This window comes from Lolium rigidum, chromosome 1 (genome assembly GCF_022539505.1).
Source record: "Lolium rigidum isolate FL_2022 chromosome 1, APGP_CSIRO_Lrig_0.1, whole genome shotgun sequence".
NCBI classification, from domain to species: Eukaryota; Viridiplantae; Streptophyta; class Magnoliopsida; order Poales; family Poaceae; genus Lolium; species Lolium rigidum.
The window spans coordinates 285,114,072-285,139,473 of record NC_061508.1 but is presented as its reverse complement, the minus strand read 5'-3'; the positions used below and the strand labels follow the sequence as shown (position 1 = coordinate 285,139,473).

The following is a 25,402-nucleotide window of genomic DNA, read 5'->3' as shown; positions in this document are numbered from 1 at the left end:
CGACGAGGTTCTCAAGTCAGGGGGTCATATGAACACAACATGAAGTTTGGCATAGGTAAGGGCATCTCCAACCGGCTGACCCAAACGGATGCGCTGAGTCGTCCGTTTTGGGCCGTTTGGGTGGCCAAGCGGACACCCGAACAGCTGCCCGCGTCCGCGTGTCCGTTTGGGTCGCGCGCTGCGCCCAACGCGCGGACGCAGCGCATTTGTAATAAAATAAAACAAAAATGAAAATAAAAAAGAAAAAGAACAAAACATAAATTTAAACTAGTTGGTCATTAAACTTAGCCCTATTTTGGGCAAATTTTACACAAAAGAAAGCCATATATGGCTTTAAACTAAAAAAACAAACCCTAGCCGGGGTTTGCGAGCACGCGGTGGCCGCCGGCGGTACTACCCCCGGTAGTACTCGTCGTCGTCGGCGTCGATGACGACGACGCCCCCGGCGGGGACGCGGCCGTTCCGGCTCGAAACGCCGGAGGGCACCGGGGACTCCGGCCAGGGCGACCACTGCGCCCTTTCCCAGGCGGAGTCCGGGTTCGGCGGGCTCGCCGGCCTGCGCAGCCGTGCCCTCCGCGCGGACTCACCGCGGAGCTGCTCCTCCGCTGCGGCCTGCAGCCGGAGCGTGGCCAGGCGCTCCTCCTCCGCCAGGCGCGCGGCCCGGCGCTCCTCCTCCTCCTCCCGGAGCACCGCCTGACGCGTCGCCTCCTCCTGACGGCGCGCCAGCTCGAGGAAGGCCCACGCCTCCGCCTGGGCGTCCTCCTGGGCCTTCCTGGCCGCCTCCTCCCGGCGCGGAGGTGCGCGGCGTCTCGGCGAGGTGTGGCCATTTGGCCAGCTCGTCGAGGTCGCCCTGCTCGCGGGACGCCGCGAGCGCCGCCCTGCGGCTCCGGGTCGTCCTCCTCCTCCTGGGGCTGCGGCTGCGGGCGGGGGCTGGGGCTGGGGCGCGGGCTCGTTGATGTAGAGGCCGCCGGGGCGGCGGCCTGCCCGCCTAGCAGGTGTGCGCGGCTGCGCGCGAGGCCGCGCCGTCGCGGATGTAAAGCACGTGCGCCAGCGTGCATCGTGCTCCACCTCGAACCACAAGTCCCAGTTGGGACTTGCGTCGCCGTACGCGGGGTCTCGGCGGAGGTCCGCCGGCGGTTGTGCGCGGCGCCTCCGGATCTCGGCGTAGCGGGCGCGGCCGGAGCCCGGGATGGGCGGCACCGGAACCCGATCCGGGCTCGGGTGCCGGCCGTGGGGAGGTGCACGTCCCCCACGGCATTGGGACGCCGGCGTCCCGGAACATCCGCGCCACCGCTACGGTGACGTAGATCCGGTTGCGTCTGGGCGTCGCCGGCGGCCCCATGGCGAACGGCGCCGGCGCGACTGGCCGGCTGCTGCCGGCCTCGTGGTCGTTGGCGGATGGCGAGAACTCGCACTTCGGGGCCATGGCGGCGCGGAAGCTTCGAGCTCGCGCGTGCGGCCGGAGTGGGAAGTGGGGACTGGATAGGGACAGTCCCCTTCCCCAGTCCACATTTAATAGGACTGGGGCACCGACAGGTGGGCCAGCCACGCGGACGAGGCGGACACGCGAGGATGCTGCGTGCCATCCGCGGCCACGCAAAGCCGGCCCAGATTTGGGCCGGGTTTGCGTCGTTCCGGACTCCGCGGACGTCCGCTTTTGCGGTGCGTCCCCGCGCTGGGCAGCGTTTTTGTCCGACTCGACCCAAACGGACGCGCGGGCGTGGTTTGGATCGCGCGGTTGGAGATGCCCTAAGGTCGTGACGCGTGATCGTAAAAGAACGATGCGCTGACCAACATCAGTGATGCAAGATAACTAGATAAACAAGAGCATATAACTTGCACAAGATAGAGACATATTAAGAAATAAGGTAAATACTAGCATGAGTTAGAGATCATACCACATAATAGATAACATAGTGTTTACCACTAGAATACCAATATGTCTCACACACCGCATAGGACATAGTTTTTTCTAATATGGCGAGTTCGTTTTCTCTCATGTTTTCCGCAATCATTCTGTTTTTTGGTTTTTTTATTTAGCTGGTTTAGTGCTATGGTTCTATTTTTCTCTCGTTTCCTTTTTTATGTATTTTTAATTCGTTCAAATAAAATAATATTCCTTTTAAAATTGTTGGAAAACAAAAAGGTTCAGATTTAAGAATGTAACTGTTTTCAAATCATTCAGTGTTGAAAAATGATGATACTTTTTAAAAAATGAAATTCGATTATTTAAAAAATATTTATTTTCACATTCCAAAAGGCTCGAATACAAAATTGTTCAAATTTCAAAATGTTGAAATTCACAAACTGATCAAATTTCAAAATGTTTAAATTTGAATGTTTTTCAGTTTTAAATTTTCCCAAATTTGAAAATTGTTCATTTTTGAAGTATAGCCAGATTTGGAGAACATTTTAGATTTTAAAGAAATCTAAATAAAAGAAGAATTAGCTAAAAGAAAAAGGTAAAAAACAAAAAATTGCTTAGAGCACCGAAAGAAGCAGTAGCTATTATTTTTTGATAAAAAATGTATTAATATCCCGAATATACAAATTTCATTTAGCCTCTACACGAACTAGATGTTCACAGACATCAAAGATGCTTGTAGACAAGACTAAAATAAATGAAGAAAAAAAAAGAAAAGTGCCGTTGCGGTGATGAAACACTCGCAACAACAAAATTCTAACCATGAGGAAAGACAAAACAAGGATTACAAAAGAGATTCTCCAAAAGTACCGACTCCAAAAACAAAACAATGTACAAGAGTTATCGTCGCCTGATCGAATATCTTGAGTTTTCACCTTCAAGAAAGTTTGTGTCTTCATGAAGATCATTGACAGGTATAACCAATGAAGGCTAGACCTTTAGACTTTTACCCTGAAAATCACGACTCGGTACTCAAGGAACACCACCTTAATATACATGCTATACCTGTTACTTTTTACAGTACTTTTTTTGTAAAAGTAACTAGCATAGCGTTTGGAGGGTCACGCTATTTCATTTAGCACGTTATTTGTTTTTCCTTACTATATAGTTGGCTTGGAATTCTAGTGGGAATTGGAGCTCTAGGAACAGACTTTAAAGCTTGGTTTCGTACGGTGTTCCTCTAAAACAATATAAGCGGAGGAGATCTGGGTGTGGATCTTGAGGTACGTCGTGTTTCTATTGTTTGGTTTCATCGTTTGTGCCATGAAATCCGCCGGCCTGGATTCCAAATCTTTGACCATGAAGCACTAAAGTACTACATCAAATTAATTGGAGGGGAAATGCAAGGCAGCAATTTGCTCAAAACATGTATAGATGGACACACGCTTTCATTTCTAGGTAGAGACAGGGACAGGCTTCAACTACACAATGCATGCATCATGAGCACAAATAGAAATTAGTATAGTACCAAATCTTGGACCTTTAGCATCCGTTGGCACTATGGTTATCCTTCAGATCTTTCTGCAACGCGCAGTCTTGAGAAGGTCAATCACCACCAATGGGCAGCTAGCCTCCAGGTGCTTGTACCCATCCGTCTCCAGCACAGAATTGAGAATTTCAGGGCCACCAAGGATGAACTCCACACATTTGGCCTTGAGTAGCGAACAGCTGTGCTGCTCCGCTAAAGCTAACATCATCGCCGCCGTGTGGACGCTGATGCCACTAGAGAGTTTGCCAACACAGATGAGCTTTAGCCTGTCAAGACCGTACCTGTCAGCAGCAGCAAATAGATGTTCAGCCATCTCCTGTTTCTCAAATTCTGGCACAGTGTCGGTGTAGATGAAGCGGAGCAGCGCCTTGAATACCCCGACCTCCATGTCATCTATCGCAACAGCTTGTGAGCTCTTCTCCTTCGTTTCTCCAAAAAACTCGGCCATGAAAACGGGAGATCTTGCGGCCAGTATGTTCTTATGCGCGGGAAAGGACTCGCCGGAGACGAGAAACGTGACGTCTGCCCCCGTTCCGCTCTGCAGGAGCTCACCGAGGTGCTGGTTCAAGGTGTAGGACGGTGCAGCTATTCCTTCAGCCGTGATGGTCGGTTCGGGTAATTCCTTGAGCACTGTGATGGCGCATTGCAGAGTCAAAGTATCATTCTTGAGATAACGTGCTGCCAGCTCCTTTCTACGCACGAGCCACACGGAATTTTGGCCAACAGGATTATACAGTAATACACTGTCCTGTTCTTTAGGTTCAAGATTTCCACTCGGATCTACGACACGACAGACCAGGACCGCCTTGCACACGCGCGGTTTATTGAGGAGGATGAGCTCCACGGCTACCCACAAACAGCCGAACTCGCTGGTAGTGAACATATTCTTTGCCGGATAGACACGGATCTCCCAGTCATAGCCATCTACGCAGCATGGGGATTTGATGCAGTCATTGCTGTCTAGCCTGGCGCTAAAGCCTTTGATCCTTGATCAGCCGCACCAAACGCACAGCTCCGTTGTGATTTGCGCAGGTACTTTCCATGGCGAAGGTGGATAGTACGTGGATGTTGGTTTCCGCCCACGGATTCGAAATCTTATTGCCAAAGGCACCTACCGTACGCAGGGGCGGAGCCAGGATTTAAGTATAGGAGGGGCGAGGAAAAAATTGAACAGTAGATGCCACACAAATGTATTGCGAGTCATCAATAAAATCTATCAATTGATAAAATTACGAAAGAAATCTAGATCCTACAGGTTGTAGCTATAGGTTCGCCATACATATGCAACCAATTGAGAATCCCATTAGAATGGTGAATTTTTTTAGCGGTGTAGACTGAAGGTAGACTATCTTCTACAAAAAAAAGTTGTCTACTAACATAGTATATGTTTATTATTTGGAAAAAACGATAGAGTTGACCTTCGATTTAACATTTGCCTTGTGCAGTTTCACTTTTGGACATAATAAGGCAGTATGTAATCTGTCATGGATCTAGAAAATACTAACTACTAAAATACGTACCTGGTATCTCCTAGATGAACAGCTGGTGACGCGCAACAGCCGCGCGACCTACGCCATCACGGTGAACGACTTTCCGGCGACGCGTCTGACTCCATCTGAGTGGCGGCTGCTGCCCTGCCTAGCGTTGGCCGGCGTTGGCGATGAAGACGAATCGGAAGTCGATGACTGAATCGATTGGTAAGGTACAGGCTTACGGTCGTACTGCATATGATCCATCTGACCAGGCCTCTAGGCCATAGTATAGCTGAATAGTAATCGTTATGGGCTGATTTTGGCCTACTGGGCTACGTCTAGCGTAGTGCAGGAAGTTACGTTTCTATTTCTTTGCCTAATTGCCGAAGACTAATCGGAATTAGCTGTTGTATACCATGTTTAGAACTAGCAATGGATACAGAGAATTGTTGAGGGGGGCCGATCGTTGGGGGGGGTCTAGCCCCTGCTCGCCCCCCCCTGTCTCCGCCCCTGACCGTACGTGCCTTGTCTCTTTTCTTTACTTATATTAACTCACGGCACAAGCTGATACTACTAGGTACCTAAGCTGGGTGTGCTTATATACACACCCAAGGTTGCAATACGAAACCGACTTAGACCTGGACTCACCTACTAAACCTAGTCAAACACCAAGTGCTAGTGCCAAACGGCGAGGCAACCTCATGACTAGGACACGCGCACTAGTTAGGAAACAAACTAGATTACGGGCAACGCTACGCAACGGGCCCCGGATATTGAGACGAAAATCAGTCGTTCTCCGCGCCGTCCAATGGCGATCCGACGGGTAAAATTAACTGTAACACGAATTTTGTGATTTGCCCCTACTTTTGTAAACTCAATCCGCAGTCCCCTTACATCCCCAGTTAACCCGAAAGGGTATTTTGGGCCTAACCTTCTCAATATTTACAATAAAACTGCCACTTGACGACTGATCCGAGTCTCATACATAATATTGCAACAAAATTTCTCAATCCGCTTACAAAATATATATACTATTACAACAAAAAAAATTATAAAAAAGTAAACAAATAGTCTTATAAAAAAGTGGTTAAACAACAATTAGGTTGGTTTACAACAAAAATTGACAGCAATTACTATAAAAATCAAAAGCTATAACAACAAAAAAACATGTGTTCGTGGCTGTGAAAAACTGGTTAAAAATAACACATTATACATATATCCAATTACAACAAAAATCACCATCTATTTTTATAAAAAATTATTGGCGCTTACAACAAAATAATTTATGACAAACGTTCAGGTAAACATTACAACATCTCTGACATGCTTTCTCTATAACTTTTATACGTAATTGTTACACAACTAACGAACATATACAACATCTCTAGGAAAAAGAGTATCCATGACTAAAACAATTACACCAAAAATCACAAATAATTACAACAAAAAAGTCATGCGTTTACAACATATCAAGAAACATACATTTTCATAACATATCACTTAGAAAAATCTACAAATCATGTCGTGTGAGTTTACAACAAATTTTTATCTAATTGTTATAATCTTGAAACAACACTGTAAATTTCTTTAAAAAAAGCAACACTCCAGTTTTGGGCTGAAAAACGACCGCGTGGGAGCGAGCGAGGACGACCGATCGCTGGCGATCGATCGGTCGCCGGATCGAAAGCATTTTCCCAAATTTATTGAAAGTAACGGTGGATACTGACGGCATGCGCGACACTGCGTGTGCAAATTTTTATGAGATGCGTGTGCAAATGTTACCGGAGTGTTAAACGTAGGACACATGTTTTGAGGAACTGACTCAACGCTCTGGGGTGTGGCCTATCGCATTTATATGTGGGCACAAAAAGGTACAATACATGTACTACATATACAAGTTTCAGAGGCTATACAAGTATAAATACAAAGTCTTGAACCATCCCTCAATCTTAGTTGTAACCTGAAGTTTTCAGTAGGTTAAGATTGCATCTACAACCTATAAACAAAGGAAGAGACAACGGTTTGGTGAAGATATGCATCATCGAGATGGAGTCGTCATCCGGGTCGTCTAATAACTAAATATATCATGCCTGATTAATTTAGAACATTCACCCGGTTCATCGCAGCCCCACGCCAGGCTGAGATGGAGTCGCACGCCATCCGCACGACGGAGCGCTCAAGCCAATGGACGAGGCAAAGTTTCCATTAACTATTTATCATGACTCAGCTACAGCTACCCTTTGGGTCTGGCCATTAGCTTCCCTTCTCTGCAAACAAATAGTAAATCTGATCTTAGTATAAGAGCAAAGCAGAGTAACAAAAATGAACCAAGTTAACTAGACTGGCCCAAAAAAGAAGGCGCACCTGGGTGGAAATTGAAGACTTCCTTGAGGTTGAGAATTGGTTGAACAGCTGCCTCAGGCTCATCCTATCCTCCTCTGAGGTTGATGGTCTGGCCTCTGAAGCAACAGACATGAGAGTTCCTCTAGTGATACCAGGCGGCCCTTGTTGAGTACTGCTACAAGCTTCTCCAGATTGGCGTTGCACGGCCTCCTTGGCAGCTTGCAGTCCAGCGTCTGTGAGTATAGCTTTCAGATCAGCGCCACTGAACCCTTCAGTCATTGATGCGATTGGTTCCAGATCGACATCGCTTGCCAGAGGAAGCTGAAATATTCTCAAAGTCAGACCAACAATACTCGCCAAAGTTTAATCTCGTAGAGTGTATTTCCAATCATGTAAAGAGGAGAATACATATCACCAACCACCCCACAGAGGTAAATCTCAAGTATGTACTATGTGACAATTGACAGTTCAGATAGAAATAGTTGCACTTCTCTAGATATGGATTATATCTTCCAGTCACTCCATTTGAAATTTCCAAGATCATACGGGTCTCACAATAGCAGGGAACTCCCAGTTTTTTGTAGCCTATTTTGAGGAAGAAGTCAACACAAAGTGGTCCTCTAAGCCAATCCAGATATCAGGTATAATTCTATGCTGAATACTTGATATATGCTGTCTACGCTAAATGATTCCAACATTCCTCGCTGCAAAATTGTGGTAACTGTTTGACTCAAGAAATCCTCCTAATAGTGTTGAACAGCAAAGTAATTTTGAAGACACCATGTCACATACAGGGATAAGAGAAACGCTTTCCCAATAGAAACTTTACCTCCTTGGAGAGCACCCTGAGAATGTCCAGACGCTCATTCCGTTGGGGAAAGTCACAAAACACAAGCCGATCAAATCTTCCAGGTCGTAATAGTGCAGCATCAATTTCACGTGGCTTGCTGTGTATACAAAGACAAAATTATTCTTCACAAGCATGTGTGTTTGGCTTTTCTATAGCAGAATTTGAGCCAAGGGGAAAAAATATGGAAGCTAGAACCAATTTCCTAATCAACATGTGAGAGAATCAGTATGGTTCTTTGAATCTTTCAGAAAGTTACTTCTGTTTAAAACTGAATAGGTTACGCAGCTAAGCATGAACTTATGGCCCTACTGTGTGCTTTTAATGCGAGGATGCAGGGTTAAACAGCTTACCAGGACCAGTATTGAGGTATCAATATCATGTTTCTATTTTAGACGTTACAATACTATAAAACTGAAGAAAGCCTTTTTTTTCTTTCTAACAATTGTTTAGAGGGTTTAAATATTGTTCTCTTTTTTTTATCAGTAGCAGATAATGCATCTGTCAGCCTTTACAACAACTTACTTGGTGGCAGCAAATACAAATACTCCTGTCAGAGCTTCGACACCATCTAATTCCGTCAAAAACTGCACAAATTATGAAAATGTTATTCAAGAAATCACACAGTTTTTTTAGCAAACCAATTAGGTAGCATAGCTGTTATCAAGCTGCAGTGAGGCCTCAGTTCAATTACCTGGTTGACAACACGATCAGTAACTTGTGTACCATGTTTTCCTCGCTGTGGTACAAGAGACTCGAATTCATCAAAGAAAAGTAAACAAGGTGCTGCCGCAGATGCCTTTGCAAACGTATCACGAACCTATGAACAAACATTTTAACATGAGAACCAATTATCCTTTTTTTTTACTTTCAGGGAGCTATTAACTTTTAGTGATCAGCAGCTATTGTCGACTACAGATATGTAACTATCCAAGATACTAAGGTAAACCTATAATCTATCCTGAAACACTAGAAAATGCAGAGCAAAAGGAACGATAAATCATTTGACTCATTTTTTGGTGAGTGTGTACCCCCCCCCCCCCTGAGAAAAGAAACGAGACTGAGAGCGGAGCGCAGCGAGAGCGGAGCGCTGCGCGAGGGGAGGGGCCCTGCCCTGTTCAAGGCGGCGCCTTGGCCATGACGCCGACGACCCCCTCGCCGTCCCCGTCCCCATCCCCGCCGCCAGCGTCGAGCCCGCGCGGACGCGAAGATCGGTGGCGCGGCGGCCGCGGGTCGGATTCGGAGGAAACTCCGCGGTCGCTGCAAGGCGCGTTCGATGGTGGGCGGGCGCGGCGTGGCGGCGACCGGCCGGAGACCTCCTCAGCGCGCAGGGAGGTAAGGTCCTTGGTCTGCAGGGAGGAAGAGAGCGCCGCCTTCGACGAGCTCGACGACCTGGAGGACCCGCTCGACGATGAAGAGGAAGAGGGGGCGCCGTGGGAGGAGCCCACGCATGTGGTCCGGAAGCGCGGCCGAAGGGCGGGGAAGAAGGTGGCGGCGAGGCCAGCGCGCCCGGAGCGCCTTCCAGGCGCCTACGACGACTACCGCGGCTTGTGTCTCCTGTGCACGCAGCCCGGTCACCGCGCGGCGGACTGCACCACCGGGCCGGTCTGCCTGCGATGCGGGGAGGCGGGGCACATGTCCAGGGAGTGCTCGCTCCCCCGCCAGCCAAGGCCGAGGTCGCCGCCGGCGGATGCCATGGAGCCGGCCAGGAAGCGCGTGAACGACGCGGGGCGTGCTCGCAGGGTGGATGTGCGCGCCGGTGACCACCGTGCGCATGCGCCGGAGGCTCGCCAGGCTGCGAGGGAACAGGTCCATGCCGGAGGCCCACGCTCTGGGATGGACAGGAGACGGGTGCAACGGCGCGAGGCTGCGCCACCTGCGGTCGTCGCCGCGCCGCGCCAGGCTGCGGCGCCGCCCAGGGCCATGGCCGCGCCAAGAAGAGATGCCCCACCGCCGCGGGCTGCCGTTGGGCGCCAAAGCACGCAGCTTGGAGCGGGCATGGTGGCCGTCGCTGGCGAGGTGCGCGCGGTGGCCCCAGTCCCTGTGGGTGACCGCGCCGTCGTGCCGGTGCTCCCCCAGGCCCGCCGTGCAGACGCGCTGCCGCGGCCGCGACGTGGCGCGGATGAAGAGGTCGTGCCCCTGGCGCTACGTGCGCCGGCGGCGGGTGGCGAGCTTGCGCGTCGCCCTGCGCGCGCGGCTTGCGTTCTCTCCAGGACGGTGGAGATCGACGAGGCTGAAGACGCGCTGTCAAGAGCGCTGCTCGCGGTGATCGTTGGCGTGCGTCGCGCGGTCACCACGGACGAGGTGGCAATGGCACTGGAGGACATCCACAGGCTGCAGCCGGGCAGCTTCTCGGTGCATTGCCACCGGCCAGAAGACTTCTTGATCTTCTTTGCAACCAAGGAGGATCGAGACATGGTGCTGCGGAGTGAGGTCATCGAATCGCCGTTCTTCCGGCTGTTGCTCAGACCATGGGCGCGCCGCACGCACGCGGCATCCGGCGGCCTCTGTGTTCACGCGGAGCTCGAGGTGGAGGGGGTCCCCGCCAATGCTTGGAGCATGGCGACGGCGGAGGCGATCCTGGCGCCATCGGCGTGGGTCGAGCGGCTGCACCCTCTCACTCGCAGTCGCGCGGACATGGGGACCTTCCGGATGTCGGCTTGGTGCTTGGACCCGTCGCTGATCCCACGCGAGATGGATCTCCACATCGTTGAGCCTGACGAACCGCCGTCGCCCGAGGACATGGCGGCGCCGGCACTGGCGGTCGTGCCACCGCACATCAATACCCTGGCATACCCCCTGATCATTCACGTGACATCGACGATTGACTTCCGCCGCAGCGTGAATCGCCGCGGTGCGGGTGATCGCTCGGTGAACGGTGAGGGGGGCACGCCGGCATGGCCAGCGAGGAGGCAGTACACCTACACGAGGGGCGTTCCTGACACTTTGCCGGGGAGCGCGGAGGGCGGCAGCGCTGCTGCATCTTCTTCCTCTGCGGGCCAAGGCGGTGGTGATCGTGGCGGCGGCGTTAGGACCCTGTCTTCCGGGGTGATCGTTGGTGAGACGGTGGCTCCGTCACGGGGCTCCAAGAAGAGGAGACGTGGAGGTCGTAAGGTCAGGGAGCTGCGGGCTCGCGCCGCGGCGGAGGCGGCCGGTGGCGGAGCTTTGGAAACAATGGCAGCCGCTGGCGCCGTGGGTGAGCAGCAGGGGAGCGAGGCGTGCGCCACCGCCACGCCAACTCTCGCGGAGGAGGCCACGCCGGTCCTTGATACGGAGGATCATCGGCCGGTGCTGAGCGATGGTGTGGACGCCGGGGAGGCTCTGGCTGCCTTGGGCGCCGGCGGTGACCGACAGGCGGCGGCGAGCGCCATCGGTGAGGGTGCGTCGAGCTGTGCATCGATCCATGCACAGGTGGACCCGCTGGTCCACGGGCCGGTGCACCGTTCGGGAGACCGGGTCGTGCCCGTCCAACGGCCGGTCGCGGGCGCGGCCTGCGTCACGGTGGGGCCCTCTGCGGGCCGGGCTTTGGACGCTTCCCGTTCAAATCTGGCGGCGGAAGGTGGGGGCGGACCACGAAGCTTCCGCGTGGGTGCATATGAGATTCCCTTTCCCGCGGCGGGGGTGAATCAGCGCCTGAGGAGCCCCCTTCCCTCCAAATCGCCACGCTGGAGGACGTGGCGGGCCCGTTTGTGCCCAGGCCGCTGTTGGGCCTGGACGCCTTCGCCAGCCCACCACAGGATTTGCACAGTTCTGGGCCAGACAGCGCTGTGGGAGCTGGTGGACGTGATGGTGCTAGGCTGGGAGCGCTTGCAGTGCATGGCCAGGAGCTCATTCTCTCGACTCCTTCTTCGCCGCTTGGCGCCAGGATGGAGGAAGAGAGCGATGATGAGGCGTTGGACGGTGAGATTGTGGCAGATCCGCCCCCTCCTCGGGATGGCGTTGACACTGGCGCTGTGGCACCCTCTAGTGCCGCCCCTCCGTCGGTTTGCCGTTTCGCCACACCTCCGCTGGTGTTCCAGAGGGCGCGACAAACACCGGTCCTCAGGGCGCCGGTTCCTTTGGCGCGACCAAGGACACTGGGGGAGTTCCTCGAGGCTGCAAAGTCACGCTCAGACGCTCTTCTCCAAACCCCAGCGGTGAGGAAGAGGTTGGTGGAGCTAAACTTCCAACCACGCTGCAGTTCACGGATCGCAAAACAGCCGGGTGGGATGAACGCCGAGATGAAGGCGGTGCGTAACCTGATGCGCAAGCTTGGCCTAATCTCCGGGGATGAGGCGCCGACAGAGGCAGCCCTTGATGCTTACCACAAGATGTACGAGCTCCCCCTGACGGATGACATGATCGAGGCAATCGCGGAGTTCTACGGTTGGACCCTCTCCTCGATCAGAGGCTGCTCCCCGCCGATGTTGGGGATGTCGGGTGGTCGCCTCGTGGAGGCATGACCCTCTCTTGGGTCGCTCGGGTGTTGTTTCATCGCTATAATGTCATACGAACCTAAGGTGTTGGTGGCCAACGTGCGAGGCCTTAATGATCGCGCAAGGCGTACGGGTGTTAGGAGTGTTGTAGGTACCTCGGGTGCGTCCATTGTCTGTATCCAGGAGACTAAGCTATCGGTTGTAACCTCTGCCATTGTTATGGAAGCGCTAGGCGCGGATTTTGATGCGTACTTCTGCTTGCCTGCGTCTGGTACTCGGGGTGGGGTGATTGTGGCCTGGATTAGCAGGGTGGTGCAGCTCGACAGCGCCCACATCGCTGCTAATAGTATCACTGCTAGGGTGGCTCCTTTGGGGGGGGAACCATGGTGGTGGCTGACTTGTGTTTACGGGCCACAGGCGGAGGCTGACAAGATCGCCTTCTTGGATGAGCTGCGCGATGTTCGCAGAACCCACCTAGGCCCATGGGCGCTGTGTGGGGACTTCAACATGATCTACCGCGCGGAGGATAAGAACAACGGTAATCTAAACCGTAGGATGATGGGCAGATTTCGCCGCTTCTTGAACGACTGCGAGCTGAAGGAGATCTACCTGCATGGTCGTCGATACACATGGTCGAACGAACGTGAGACCCCTACTCTAGTTCGCCTGGACCGGGTGTTTGTCACGGTGGCTTGGGAAGAGATCCATAGTAGCTGCAGCCTGCGCTGCTTGGCGACGGTGGTGGCAGATCATTGCCCCCTCCTCCTTGACTGCACCACACAGTCGGCGGGGCGGAAGAGGTTCCAGTTCGAGCGATTCTGGCTGCGGCTGGACGGGTTCGACGAGGCGGTTCAGAGCGCCTGGGAAGTGGTTCAGGGGGATACCGACCCCTTCCGGCGACTCACCGCTAAGTTGAAGCTCACAGCGCGCCGGCTCATGAGCTGGAGTGACAGAAAGGTTGGATGCATCAAACTGCAGCTTATGATAGCGCGGGAGGTGGTGCTGAGGTTGGATATCGCCATGGAATCACGACTGCTCACCCCTGATGAGCGTCGACTCCGGGCACACCTCAAGCAAGCATACCTAGGGCTAGCCTCACTCGAGCGGACGATGGCTCGCCAGCGGGCAAAGCTAGCTTGGCTGAGGGAGGGGGACGCCAACACGGCCTTCTTCCACCAGCACGCGGCATACAGGCGCCAGAAGAATGTGGTTCATAGCTTAAGGGTGGGCGACGCGGTTGTCTCTGATCACGCGGCCATGGCTGAAGCTACCTTTGCGCACTTTGAGGGCCTGCTGGGCACCTCAGTGGCAAGGGCACACTCGCTGGACTTGGACTTCTTGGGCACCACACCAGAGGACCTCTCCGAGCTCGAGGTTGCGTTCACCGAGGAGGAAGTCTGGGATGTGATCAAACACTTGCCGTCGGGCAAGGCTCCTGGCCCCGACGGATTCACGGCTGAGTTCCTTCAGAGATGTTGGGGGGTGGTCAAGGCGGACTTTATGGCGGCTTTCGACAAGCTTTTTACGATGTGTGGGCGCGGACTCCAAGGCCTCAATCAGGCCCTGCTAGTCCTGCTGCCCAAGCGCCCGGACGCTATGGCACTAGGTGATTACAGGCCGATAAGCCTCATTCATATCTTTGCCAAGCTGGTGGCGAAGACGTTGGCTACTAGGCTGGCACCGCGGATGGAGTCGCTGGTGGATCGCAACCAATGTGCCTTCATTCGCAAAAGGTGCATCCACGACAACTTCATGTTGGTGCAGCAGACGGCTCGTTTCCTGCATAGAGGGAAGGAGCCGAGGGTGATGCTGAAGTTAGACATCGCTCGGGCTTTTGACTCGGTATCCGGGGTTTCCTCATGGAAGTTCTCCGGAAGATTGGGTTTGGACCGAGGTTCCGAGAGATGGTCTCTGCTGCTCGGCCACGGCCAGCACTCGGGTGATGCTCAATGGTGAGCCAGGCCCACCGATCTGGCATCGGAGGGGTCTGAGACAGGGCGACCCCCTGTCGCCATCGCTGTTTGTCCTAGTGATGAACTCGCTCAACAGGTTGCTCGCCAAGGCAGCCGAGCTGGGTTTGCTGCGACGGTTGGCACGGCGGGACCTAGTGACCTCTGTGTCGCTATATGCGGATGATGTGGTGATCTTCTGTCACCCGGACGAGGTAGAGTTGGGTGTGGTCCGTGAAGTCCTGGAGATTTTTGGACAGGCGTCTGGCCTACGCACCAACTTTGCTAAGTGCTCGGTGTCTCCGATCGCCTGCTCGGACGCGGAGGCTGTGGCTGCTGCAGGGCACATGGGGTGCCAGCTAGCGCCTTTTCCGGTGAAATACCTGGGTATCCCCCTGTCCACTAGGCGTCTGCCGGCCGAGACCTTCCAGCCGCTCTTGGACAGGATAGCTGACAAACTGCCCACTTGGCGGGCATCCATGATGCCGCAAGCCGGACGCTTGACGCTGATCCGAGCTGTGCTCGCGGCAATCCCGCTGCACCAGCTAATGGTTCTTGCCCTGAACAAAAAGACCCTCAGACAGATCAACAAGATCCTGCGAGGGTTCCTCTGGGTGGGCCGTGCAGAGGCCAACGGAGGTCACTGTCACGTGAACTGGGCAAGGGTGTGCCGGCCACTCCACCTAGGGGGGTTGGGAATTCCTGACCTGGCACGGATGGCCATAAGTCTTAGGGTGCGCTGGTTATGGAGGATGCACACGGACCCCCAGCGACCATGGCGCGGGCTGGATATGCAGTTCTCGAAGGCGGAGCTAGACATTTTTGCGGCTTCCACCTCGATGACACTGGGGAACGGAGAGTCCGCCCTTTTTTGGGAGGACCGTTGGCTGGATGGCAGGTCCATCAAGGAGTTGGCGCCAGAGGTGTTTGCGCTGGTTCCTAAGCGGCGCAGGAAGGTGCGTACGGTGCGGCAGGCACTGGTGGACCGCACTTGGATCCCCGACATAGCTGGAGCACCATCTCCCCTTGCACTATGGCAATATGTGCAACTATGGGTCAGATTGAGGGAATTCCAGCTCTCGGAAGAGCAGGACACGATGACCTGGTTGTGGACGACGGATGGCCAGTACACATCCCACTCTTGCTATGAGGCCCTCTTCCAGGGGGGAATTACCTCAGCATCTTGGGAGTTGAACTGGAGATCATGGGCGCCTCCTAGGGTGAAATTCTTCCTTTGGCTGGCCTGTCTGGACAGGTGTTGGACGGGTGAAAGGCTGGGGCGTCGGGGATTACCGCATGCGCCCCGATGCCCGCTGTGTGACCAATCCGAGGAGACTATGACGCACCTGCTCACTGGATGCTCATTCTCCAGGACAATCTGGTTCGAGGTCCTTTCGTGGATCCGATCCACCTCGGGGCCTCCGGCTTCGGAGGGGGACTTCGCGGAGTGGTGGTCACAGGCGGTGCGGACCGCTCCCCGCCAGTTGCGCAAAGGTACTTCGTCGATAATCATGCTCACGGCGTGGTGGATCTGGAAACACCGGAATGCTGCGATCTTTGATAACGCACAACCTTCGGTGCCTTCCTTGCTCAACGACATCAAGACCGAGGCGCAACAGTGGGCGAGAGCGGGAGCCCGGGGTGTCCGGCACCTCCTGCCTTAGACTAGGTCTCCTTTCCTGGGTCGAGTTGTAATGCGGGGTGTTGGTCCCTTCGTGGACATGTACATATAACCTTTCTCTTTCTATCAATGCATCGAAACGCAAGTCTTTTGCGTTTTCGCGAAAAATTTGACTCATTTTTGCTTCTGTAAACTAATTAGGATCTGTACTGCTTGTTGGTTCAGAAAAGAAACATGATTCAAAATAATAGTTCCTCACATATTGCTCAGTAGAACCAATATACATATTCATCAATTCAGGCCCCTTGATTGGAATGAAACGTAAAGAATATGCAGCAGCTACAGCTCTCACAACATGGGTTTTTCCGCAGCCTGTTGGGCCATACAAGAGGATGTTCGATCGCAGCCTTACAGGAGCCGCAGTAAAAAACTTCGGATATTTTAGTGGCAATTCAATAGTCTGCAATGAAGATTAATTAAAGGTAAGCAGAAAGCTCCAAAGATTAGTTCACTCTTCCTTTTCATGAAACTTTGATGAGATAATCATCCATACAATCCTTGTAGTATGAGAATAACATGAATTATTATGTATACATACCTCTTTTATAACATTTACAACTTCGGAAAGTCCTCCAACATCTTCCCATCCACTGCTACTTTCAGGAGAAAATTTACTAATATCACGCATTGCAACAGGAGAAAAGTCCATCATGGCTTTCAGGAAGTCTTCCTCCACCAGATTTACACTAGAAGACCCAAGCAAACGATCAGAAGCAGCCAGCACAGCCTTATCAACCATAATTTCCTACAATACAAGAGTATAGAAGGCATGAGAAAAACCAAAACACAAGTCAGAACAAGTGTACAACATTACAGCTCAGGCAGGCCTATGAACCTAACACACAAAGAAAAGCAGAATGGAAGCAGTGGCGTAGCCACGCCTAGGCTGTGTAGTCACTTGACTACACAGTTTTTTAGCAATATAAGCTTAATATGTGTAAATAATAATATTTTTTTACATAAATACATGTATTTGATTACATAACTTTAACATGACTACATATGATTGATATTCTGGCTCCGCCACTGAATGGAAGCATGCTCATGTTATGTATTCGCTCCATCAGCCCTTTGATGTGAACTCGTAAGCTTAGCCAGGTCCTGACATTAGGACATTTGTGTTTGATAACACACCGAGTTTACGGACTGGCTAATTCACGCAAGAGATTAAGTTTCTGAACAACAAGTAATGAAATTTGATTTGTTTATGACAAACTCCTAGTATCGAAACATCCCCAGCGATAAATTAAAACCTCTTTGTAAAATACTCGTAAGATTAAATATATCATTATCAATGAAAGAATAAGATTACCAAATCATATGCATCATAACCATCACATTTCGACGCAATATCACTGACAATTTCCGCAGAACATACTAAGTGAAGCTTGCCAATTGTCTGCCTCAGTATCTCTATACCCGCAGGTACAGACAGACCAGGAACTTGTACATGAAGATCAAATCTCCCTGCAATAAAGAGTTAGAGGTTAAAAAATTATGGATACTTTTAAAACGATTAGAACTTCTCCTGGTGTGGCTGATCTGCAAGCAACACAATGACTGTTTTCAGTGACACATGAGCTTCCATGATGGAAGTCATGGCGGAGATAAAGAAAGATAATAAAGAAGTGTTCAAAAGTGAGATAGTAAGATAGGTATTCTTAGGTGTGCAGTAGGTTACTCATATCTTGTATTTGTTAACCTACTGTAGTTGTCATGCCTACGGGCAACTGCTTGTTTTCACAATTCGTCTAATGAATGAAATGATCCCTGGTGAAAATATTGATACATATATCTCCTGTGTATTCTCAGAAAAAAAAATGGTTGAGCTTTAGATCAGAGGAACATGAAAGGGAGAAAAACCTGAGGAAGTCAACTCATCTGGAAGGCACTTAAGTGACTTAACTGAAGCCACAAATGCAACAGGCCCATATCCACACATGCCATGGCTTTTATCCTAACAAGAGCATGAAGACGTGTTCGAAAAACAGTCAATAACATACAGTAGTCAGCAGTAAAATGACAAATATTCTTGCATCCAGTGAGAAGTTAGGTTTCCTTTCTTGATTTTTCTTCACAACAAATGAAATAATAGGATTGTAAAACTTAGGGACAGACTTACTCTGTACTCATCTATCACGTGTACCAAGTATTTTGCAATAGCACCAGAATCAGAGGACTGAGATTTTCGGTTGTCTGGGGAGAATGAAATTAGACTATCCAGATCATCAAATAATACGATTGAGGGAGAGTGGACAATAGCTTCATAGATATACTCTGCAATTGCTTGAAGTTGCTTCTTGTTATTCTCAATAGCTAACTTTGAGCAGTCTATATAAACCCTACATATGAAAAAAATATGCATATATCAATACCATGTTAAAGAAATATTTGGTGGCATGGAAACATATTTATTTAAACATAAATGAAGCCCTAATACAGGTTTACCGCAGATTTTTCCCTCTTCTTTAAAGGAAACAAAATCAATCTAAACTAATCTGTGGCTTAACATGTTTTATTCATCGCCACATAAGCACTCAATCAATTTGCCCAAAAGTAAACGAAAACAATTTTGCATAACAAACATATCAACTTTAAAGCAATACAAAGGACTGAGAATTACACCTACTAGTCAACTTGTTCTCATGGCTGAGTACGTTTCATTTCCGAAACCATCTGGGGCTTCCTACCCACAATGAAATTTTACGCCATTATTTTTTTTAAAAAAAAAAAAAAAAAAAAAAACCTTGACCAGCAGTATAGTACCATGTTTTGCTCCATGAGAAACACTATAACTTGAAAAATATGAGTAAAAGAATAACTTCATGGCACTCAACTACTATGATGTACTAAGAATTGGCCAACTGGGGCAGCTGAAGTTAGCAAACTGAGAGCCCACTCAACAAATTGGTGGCAGGTAAAGGTGAAAAACAGAATCAAGAGGAGAAAGACATATTGCTAACTAAGTTGCTTACACATGAGCTAAAATTTCTTTATGTTCTTCAAAGTGTCTTGCAACAGCTTTGCATAAGGTTGTTCTCCCAGAACCCTGAAATGAGACAAAAGTAACGAATAAAGAGTAGTACAAAAGAACAGGAAGAAATGAAGATATTTCAGGATAAATTTGCTTCCAGTGCGAATAAGTAAATATTTCGAACCAGATTCATAAATGATTGCAATTAATCTTGGAGGTACGAAGGTGCACTTACTGGAGGGCCATAGATAAGAACATTTCCTGGGGAAGGGAAGTTTATTCTACTGATTTTCTTTAGAGATGTTGAAGATAAAAGGACACTTATCCCTACAGAGAAGTGGACCAAGATTCAGTTAGATGGTGGATACTGTTAGTAGGATAATGGTAACCGGGAGCATAAAAATGATATATGAAAGGATGAATATAGATCATTAGAACAACTTACTCTTTTTTATATCAGAAAATTCATTCTCCAGCCAACTGAAAGAAGAGATACTTTTTTCAAAATATTTGTTTGCTTGTTCCGTTGTTGAATCAAGGGATATAGCTCTATTAAAGTCCAACTGCTGAACAACCTGTTCGAAGTTATCAATATCATATTCAATTGCCATGACAGGTTCCATTTTCTTGTGCTTGACACCAAAATCAGAGGTAACCGTCAAGAGGTAGATAAGATCAACAGGTCTGCCTCTTGTTTGATCAATCACTTGAAAGTGAAGCAATGTTTCAGATGGCAGAAGCACTGTATTTATTTCAAGTTGGGCAATCTGGGAGGAGATTCCCTTTAGCTGCCCAATAAGCCATGACCTGATGAAAGACCTCTCCTGCTTCAACTTAGAACTTTCCTCCCCATTCGCAGTTGCAGCGATGTCATTGAACCCATGCAGTATACTGATCTTATCATCCGTGGGAGGATGATCGGCTGAAGATATCTCACCTAGCCTTTGATAATTATCCTGTTCTTGACAGTCTAATGCACTGGTACTTTCAGAATTTCTCTCCAGCATCTTAAAGTAGACTGGGGAAATGTTTACTGACGGTGTATTCTTATTCACAATGGGTGAGAATCTCTGCACATAAACCCCTACAAAGAAACTTAAATCATTAGCACATTCCTTATAAAATAAAGTTTAGAAACACAACAGTCATAGAGTATTCTGCTAAATTGTGTTCTTATTTTGTCTTCTTATTTCTTTATGTTGCAAACAGAAACATCATTAAATTGTATTGCAGCAATATTGGAGAGTAAAGCAGTTTTTACTGCAAACTCTTCCACCTGTTTAACTAAAAATTAAGGCATTCGAGGGTGGTGCCAACTTATCTTTTGTATTAACGAAGTGCACAGGACACGACGTAGCTTAGTTAACTCAGTAATGAAAACATAACCAAAATAAAAGATATAGCCATCATCATTAAATGATAATAATATTAAAAAAATATTGGAACACTAATATCTATCCGGATCTAAAATAAACTTATATGAATTAATTCAGTTTCCCATTTTTCAGCTTTTGTACTACTATACCAATCAAACAGTGGATGGACCTGAGAAGAATAGTATGCCTCATAATGTATAACCTTATATTTACAAAAAAACAGAAACAAGAAAACAAATACCAGCCTATTCAACTGAAATAGTAGATGTATTGAGAAAGCATAATGTGCTTCACATGTTAAATGATCATAGTATTATGCAAAAAATAGGTGCAACTAACAAACATCAGGATCTAACAGATACTTACATGAATGAACACCTGTTCCAATGTAACAGCGGATGGATTGAGGAAGCATAATATGCCCTTTAGCAACAGAATTTGATAATATGATATGGACAACGATATGCCTATTCCTCTTTATACCAGACACTGAACCCTTAATCTGCTGATCAGATCCTTTTGCATTTTCTGTACTGCCCTTTGGCGAGAATTTTGGGGTGATACTGACCGACTGGAGATTACCGAGAGACAATTTTGCAGCAGTATCTGGGTGTATCTGAACAACATATGTAACAAACACACCCAGTTGAATTCCATTATATTCAAATCGATGTACATATTTCTCTCCCGCTTCCTGAACACGGAGCAGTGCCTTTTTATGGGGCTGTTCTTTGAGTGAATCTTGTTTAAGGGCACACTGATTAAAATCTGAGCCATCTTTTCGTTTCTTTGGTGCAACAGCAACTTCAGTTCCAGGAACAAGTTGAACTACGAAAACAAAGTAGGGAACAAAAAGGTTAACACAAACCAAAGGTAATGGACACTTAATTGGTTTGACTCACCTATCGAGTTACTAGGTGATGCTGAAACAACAAGAAATTCCACAATGTTATGGTCATGCAGCCATAATGGGAATTTCATACCATCATAAATAATACCAACCTACATTAAAAAAAAAACGGCCATCAATCATAGCAAGTGAAGAAGAAGAATCTGAAAGCTTTGAATGTGGAGATGTAGTGCAACCTATTACGGAATTTTGCATACGATATTTCATATGTAACGCTAGACTATCATGATTCACGGACAACTAATAAAACCCAGGCTTCAGTGTATTTAATATTTTGCTGTAAGTTTGCAATGGTATGAGGTCTAATAAATTTGTTGATTTATCTGTGTAGAACTTTTAGAGAACATACAATCAAGCGCGGTCTCAAAGAAAATAAAATACTGCCAAGCAGCACTCTAAATGTTCATCGAGTACACCCCAAAATAAATGTTCAGCTCAGTTTTATCGTTATGCTGATTTGGTGATAATAGTGAAAGGTTAAGGTGCATCAACCAACATGTTGTTACCTGTTTCAAAATGGCCACTTCTGCCAGCTCTGAGTTAAGCTCCAGTACTTCCCAGTCCTCCTCGCTTACTGGCTCGACGGAAACAAATTTGGCTTTTGGCAACACAGAAACAGCACTTAGCGATGCTTTTGTATTGTCAGGTAACAAAATACACGCAGCAAACTGCTGAGAAACCTGAAATAAGAATGTGCGTGAACATGGATGGCAATGCAGATTCTGGAAAGAGGGGTACATACACATGGTTTATTACCCATGAAAGAAAATTTTCTACAAAACAAATGTCGGTACAAGAACAGTATGCATTTACATTATCTTTTGAAATTTGAACATCTAATATGTCCCAAGAAAATGCAAAGATGGATTTGCCTGCCTTGCAACAACAAACAGCAAAGAAGTACACTGAAAACGTTCGATGTCAAGATGATAAATATATTGAAGATTCTAGTCACTTGTGAGAATATAAAAAATCAGCAATTTCAGTTCAACCACACTACCAGTCCACCAGCTTGATGAGAGATTTCTAGAGCCTGCATTTCTTCTCGAGATTTCGGTTCAGAATTCCGGACGGTGAAACTGAAGATGCGAAACTGAAAGTGATGCAGACATTGCATCGCTTACGATGCTTCTTGCATACAGACTAAACTCCAGATTGCCATGGAAAACAGACATTGCCATCGCGAGGGATAGGATTTCGGGCGTGAACTTAAAAACTCCACATGGCCATGGAAAACAGACTAAACTGTAAGAACTATAACTGTAACCAAAATTGACCCTCCGTCCTCCTTGGGGACATTAAAGGTGGCGACTTTTTACCTCGACCGCATTGGGGGAGGCGGAGACGGCGCCTGCCCACGCGAGGCGCCATCGCGACCGGTCAGGGGTGCGCAGCTCGAGGGCGAGGACGGCGGGGAGGGTGCCGCCGACGGCGGTACGCTCGAGCGCTTGGATGACGGGGAGAGGGAGCGCGGCGAAGCAGCTCCGGACTCCAGGAACCGTACGCACCACCACCTCCATGAAATTTCTCGCGGTTCGATGCAAACCCGTACCCGATCGATCAGCGGAGGCCGGCGACGTACGGAACGGAGACGGAGGGCTCGCTCGGCTTGGGACTTCCTTTAAACCGGCAAATCCGGCCCGTTTAAGGCTGTTTTGGGCTTCTGCTTCTGCTTTTAGAGTTGAAAAACAGAAGCCCAAACAAACAGCACGAAAAGGGGAAAAATCAAATAAAATTTAAATATAGACGAGCCCAGGAAAAAAATAAATCAGGTAGGCCTTTTACCTTTCTCGTTTTTCTTTATTTTTTCTTTTCTTTTCTTTTATTTTATTTTGTTTTTATTTTTAAGTTTATAGATTTAAAAATTATTAAATTTCATAAATTTGAAAGGTTTTGAATTTGAAAATTGTTCAAATTATGAAAAAATCATACTTAAATAATGTTTTAATTTGATAATTGTTCATTTGTTGAGAATCGTTAAAATTTAAAATTTGTTCAAATATTTTTTAAACCAATTTTGTTCAGGTTAAAAATATTTTGATTTTAAAATATTCCATAATTTTTTAAAAACATTTGTACATTTTTTGAATTTGAACATTTTTAAAGATTGAACAGATTTTGAAAAAAATACATGAAGATAGAAAGAAAACGAAGCAGAACGAGGGAAGGAAGACCGAGCGAACAAGGGAACGAACGAGAACCAAACTAAGTACTACCTGCATCCCAAAGCTGGCTTATATTATTACAAATCATTAACATGCAAATATAAAATTGATATCATTAGATAGATAATAAAATATATTTTGTATGGTATCTACAAAGAGATCCCATCTACAAGATATCATATTTATTGATAGATTATTTTAAAAGTTTGGTCAAACTTTACTTGGTTTGACTTTTCAAAAAAAATTAAGGATAAAGATGAAGGTAGTATAAGACTATTGGACCTAGCCCACGTCTGGTCGGGGTCTGCGGCAAGTTGCACCCACCGACCAGGTCGGTGCATAGGTTTGACTGCACCTTTGCTAGAACGTGAATTCCAAATATAGCTTAAAATTACTAGGGCCGTGGCATATCTTCAAATATCTCCAATTCATTGTTAAAGACTTAAAGTAATCTCTACTATATTAAATGGCTAGAGGTGGTGAGATGGTTGGTACGTCCGTCTGCCTAGCCCACATCACAGTCCTAGGCGGAAAGAAAAAAATGATGAAATAACCGGCACACCTCCCACGCCCACGTACTCCGCATCCACGAACCCCCACCATACGGCTGGCCGCCCCTAACCCCCGTCCGCCCTCCACAGATGCCTCCCCAACTGCGCTGAATCCCGGCGGCGATCGAGGCGCTGGACGACGAGAACGGGCGGCAATCTCGGCCGAGAATCTCCCCTCCGCGCACGTCTCCCTCCTCACGGCCAACCCCCTATAGCATGAAGGAGAACGGGAAGACCGCCTTCTTCAAGAACAGCTACCCCAAGGCCGACGCCGCGCCGACCCCCATTCCCCCAAGCAGGACCGCAGCCGCCCGCCCAAGGCCAAGACCTGATCACGCCCACTCCGCCGCCCAAGGACCCCAACGCGCTGGCCTCGCCTTCCTCGAGGCCGTCGAGCACCAGGAGTGCCTAGGTGAAAAGAAGGCCCTCGAGGCGCTCGGGGCCCTGCAGGAGCCCCACGGCCGGTCACTCCCGGTCGAGCGCGCCCTCCGCCTCGCCGTTGCCACGCCCCCTGGGCCTCCTCTTCTACACAGCCTCGAGTATGTGGCGGCCGCCGCCACGAGATCATCAATTAATCGCAGGGCGGGGGTGCCGTGATGGCGGTTGTCAGGGCCGACGTGCACGAGCAGCACGCGCACAAGACGGCCATGGGCGCTGGTGGGTGGCTGGCCTGCGCCATGCTTATTACCGGAGATGAGCACCCTAATCTCCTACATCCTCACCCAGGTTGCCCAATCCCCACATGAATAGTGCAGATAATCTGGCACCTAGATATTTTGGACTGAATTATTTCAATCTGATCTTTATTTGCACTTGGTTCGGACTATTCTGGAAAGGAGCACTTTGATTTTTACTACTACGGCAGGTGGCAACCAGGGAGGCTTTTCTAAACCGTATGATGCCACATATCATCATTCTCTTGTTGAAAATAATTGTATTTTTGAGATCTGTTTTACCCAGTTAGAGAGAAGAGACACATAATTAAATCCAAGTGCAGTATCAGTTCTTATACAGTTCTGAACTATGTCCAAGTGCACTGTAAGTTCTTATACAGCTGTTTATATATTCTATCAGACCAACAGGTTTTCAGAGCCAAACATGAGATATAACTACATACCCTGTATTGCCAAGTACAGGGGCATCAATTGCGTATCAAAGTTGTGTGTGGGAACAAATCTATGGAGTTTTTTTTTTTTGTGCAAGAATCATCTTACAAATTGGTTCGAGTCTGATTCATCTTTACTAGACACTTTTCACTTTGTTCAAACTCTACAAGTCTATGTTGACATTAAAATATTATCTGCAC

The 25,402-nt window shown here is 48.6% G+C and overlaps 1 protein-coding gene and 1 pseudogene across 1 annotated transcript; both read right to left on the bottom strand.

Moving 5' to 3' along the window:
* Positions 1 to 3,435: 3,435 nt before the first annotated feature.
* LOC124659661 lies at positions 3,436 to 4,456 on the bottom strand (annotated as a pseudogene).
* Positions 4,457 to 7,101: 2,645 nt separating this feature from the next.
* On the bottom strand, positions 7,102 to 22,900 carry LOC124683844 (peroxisome biogenesis protein 1-like). Its single transcript, XM_047218276.1, has 17 exons — positions 22,700 to 22,900; positions 21,887 to 22,060; positions 21,373 to 21,472; positions 20,837 to 21,298; positions 19,591 to 20,178; positions 19,330 to 19,421; positions 19,096 to 19,169; positions 18,243 to 18,462; positions 17,984 to 18,077; positions 17,433 to 17,587; positions 16,659 to 16,865; positions 16,320 to 16,520; positions 8,770 to 8,814; positions 8,601 to 8,662; positions 8,058 to 8,175; positions 7,250 to 7,549; positions 7,102 to 7,152 (listed from the first exon to the last, which is right to left on the bottom strand). Exons 1-17 carry the CDS (start codon positions 22,898 to 22,900, stop codon positions 7,102 to 7,104), a joined length of 3,144 nt encoding a protein of 1,047 aa, XP_047074232.1.
* Between the last annotated feature and the right edge of the window lie 2,502 nt (positions 22,901 to 25,402).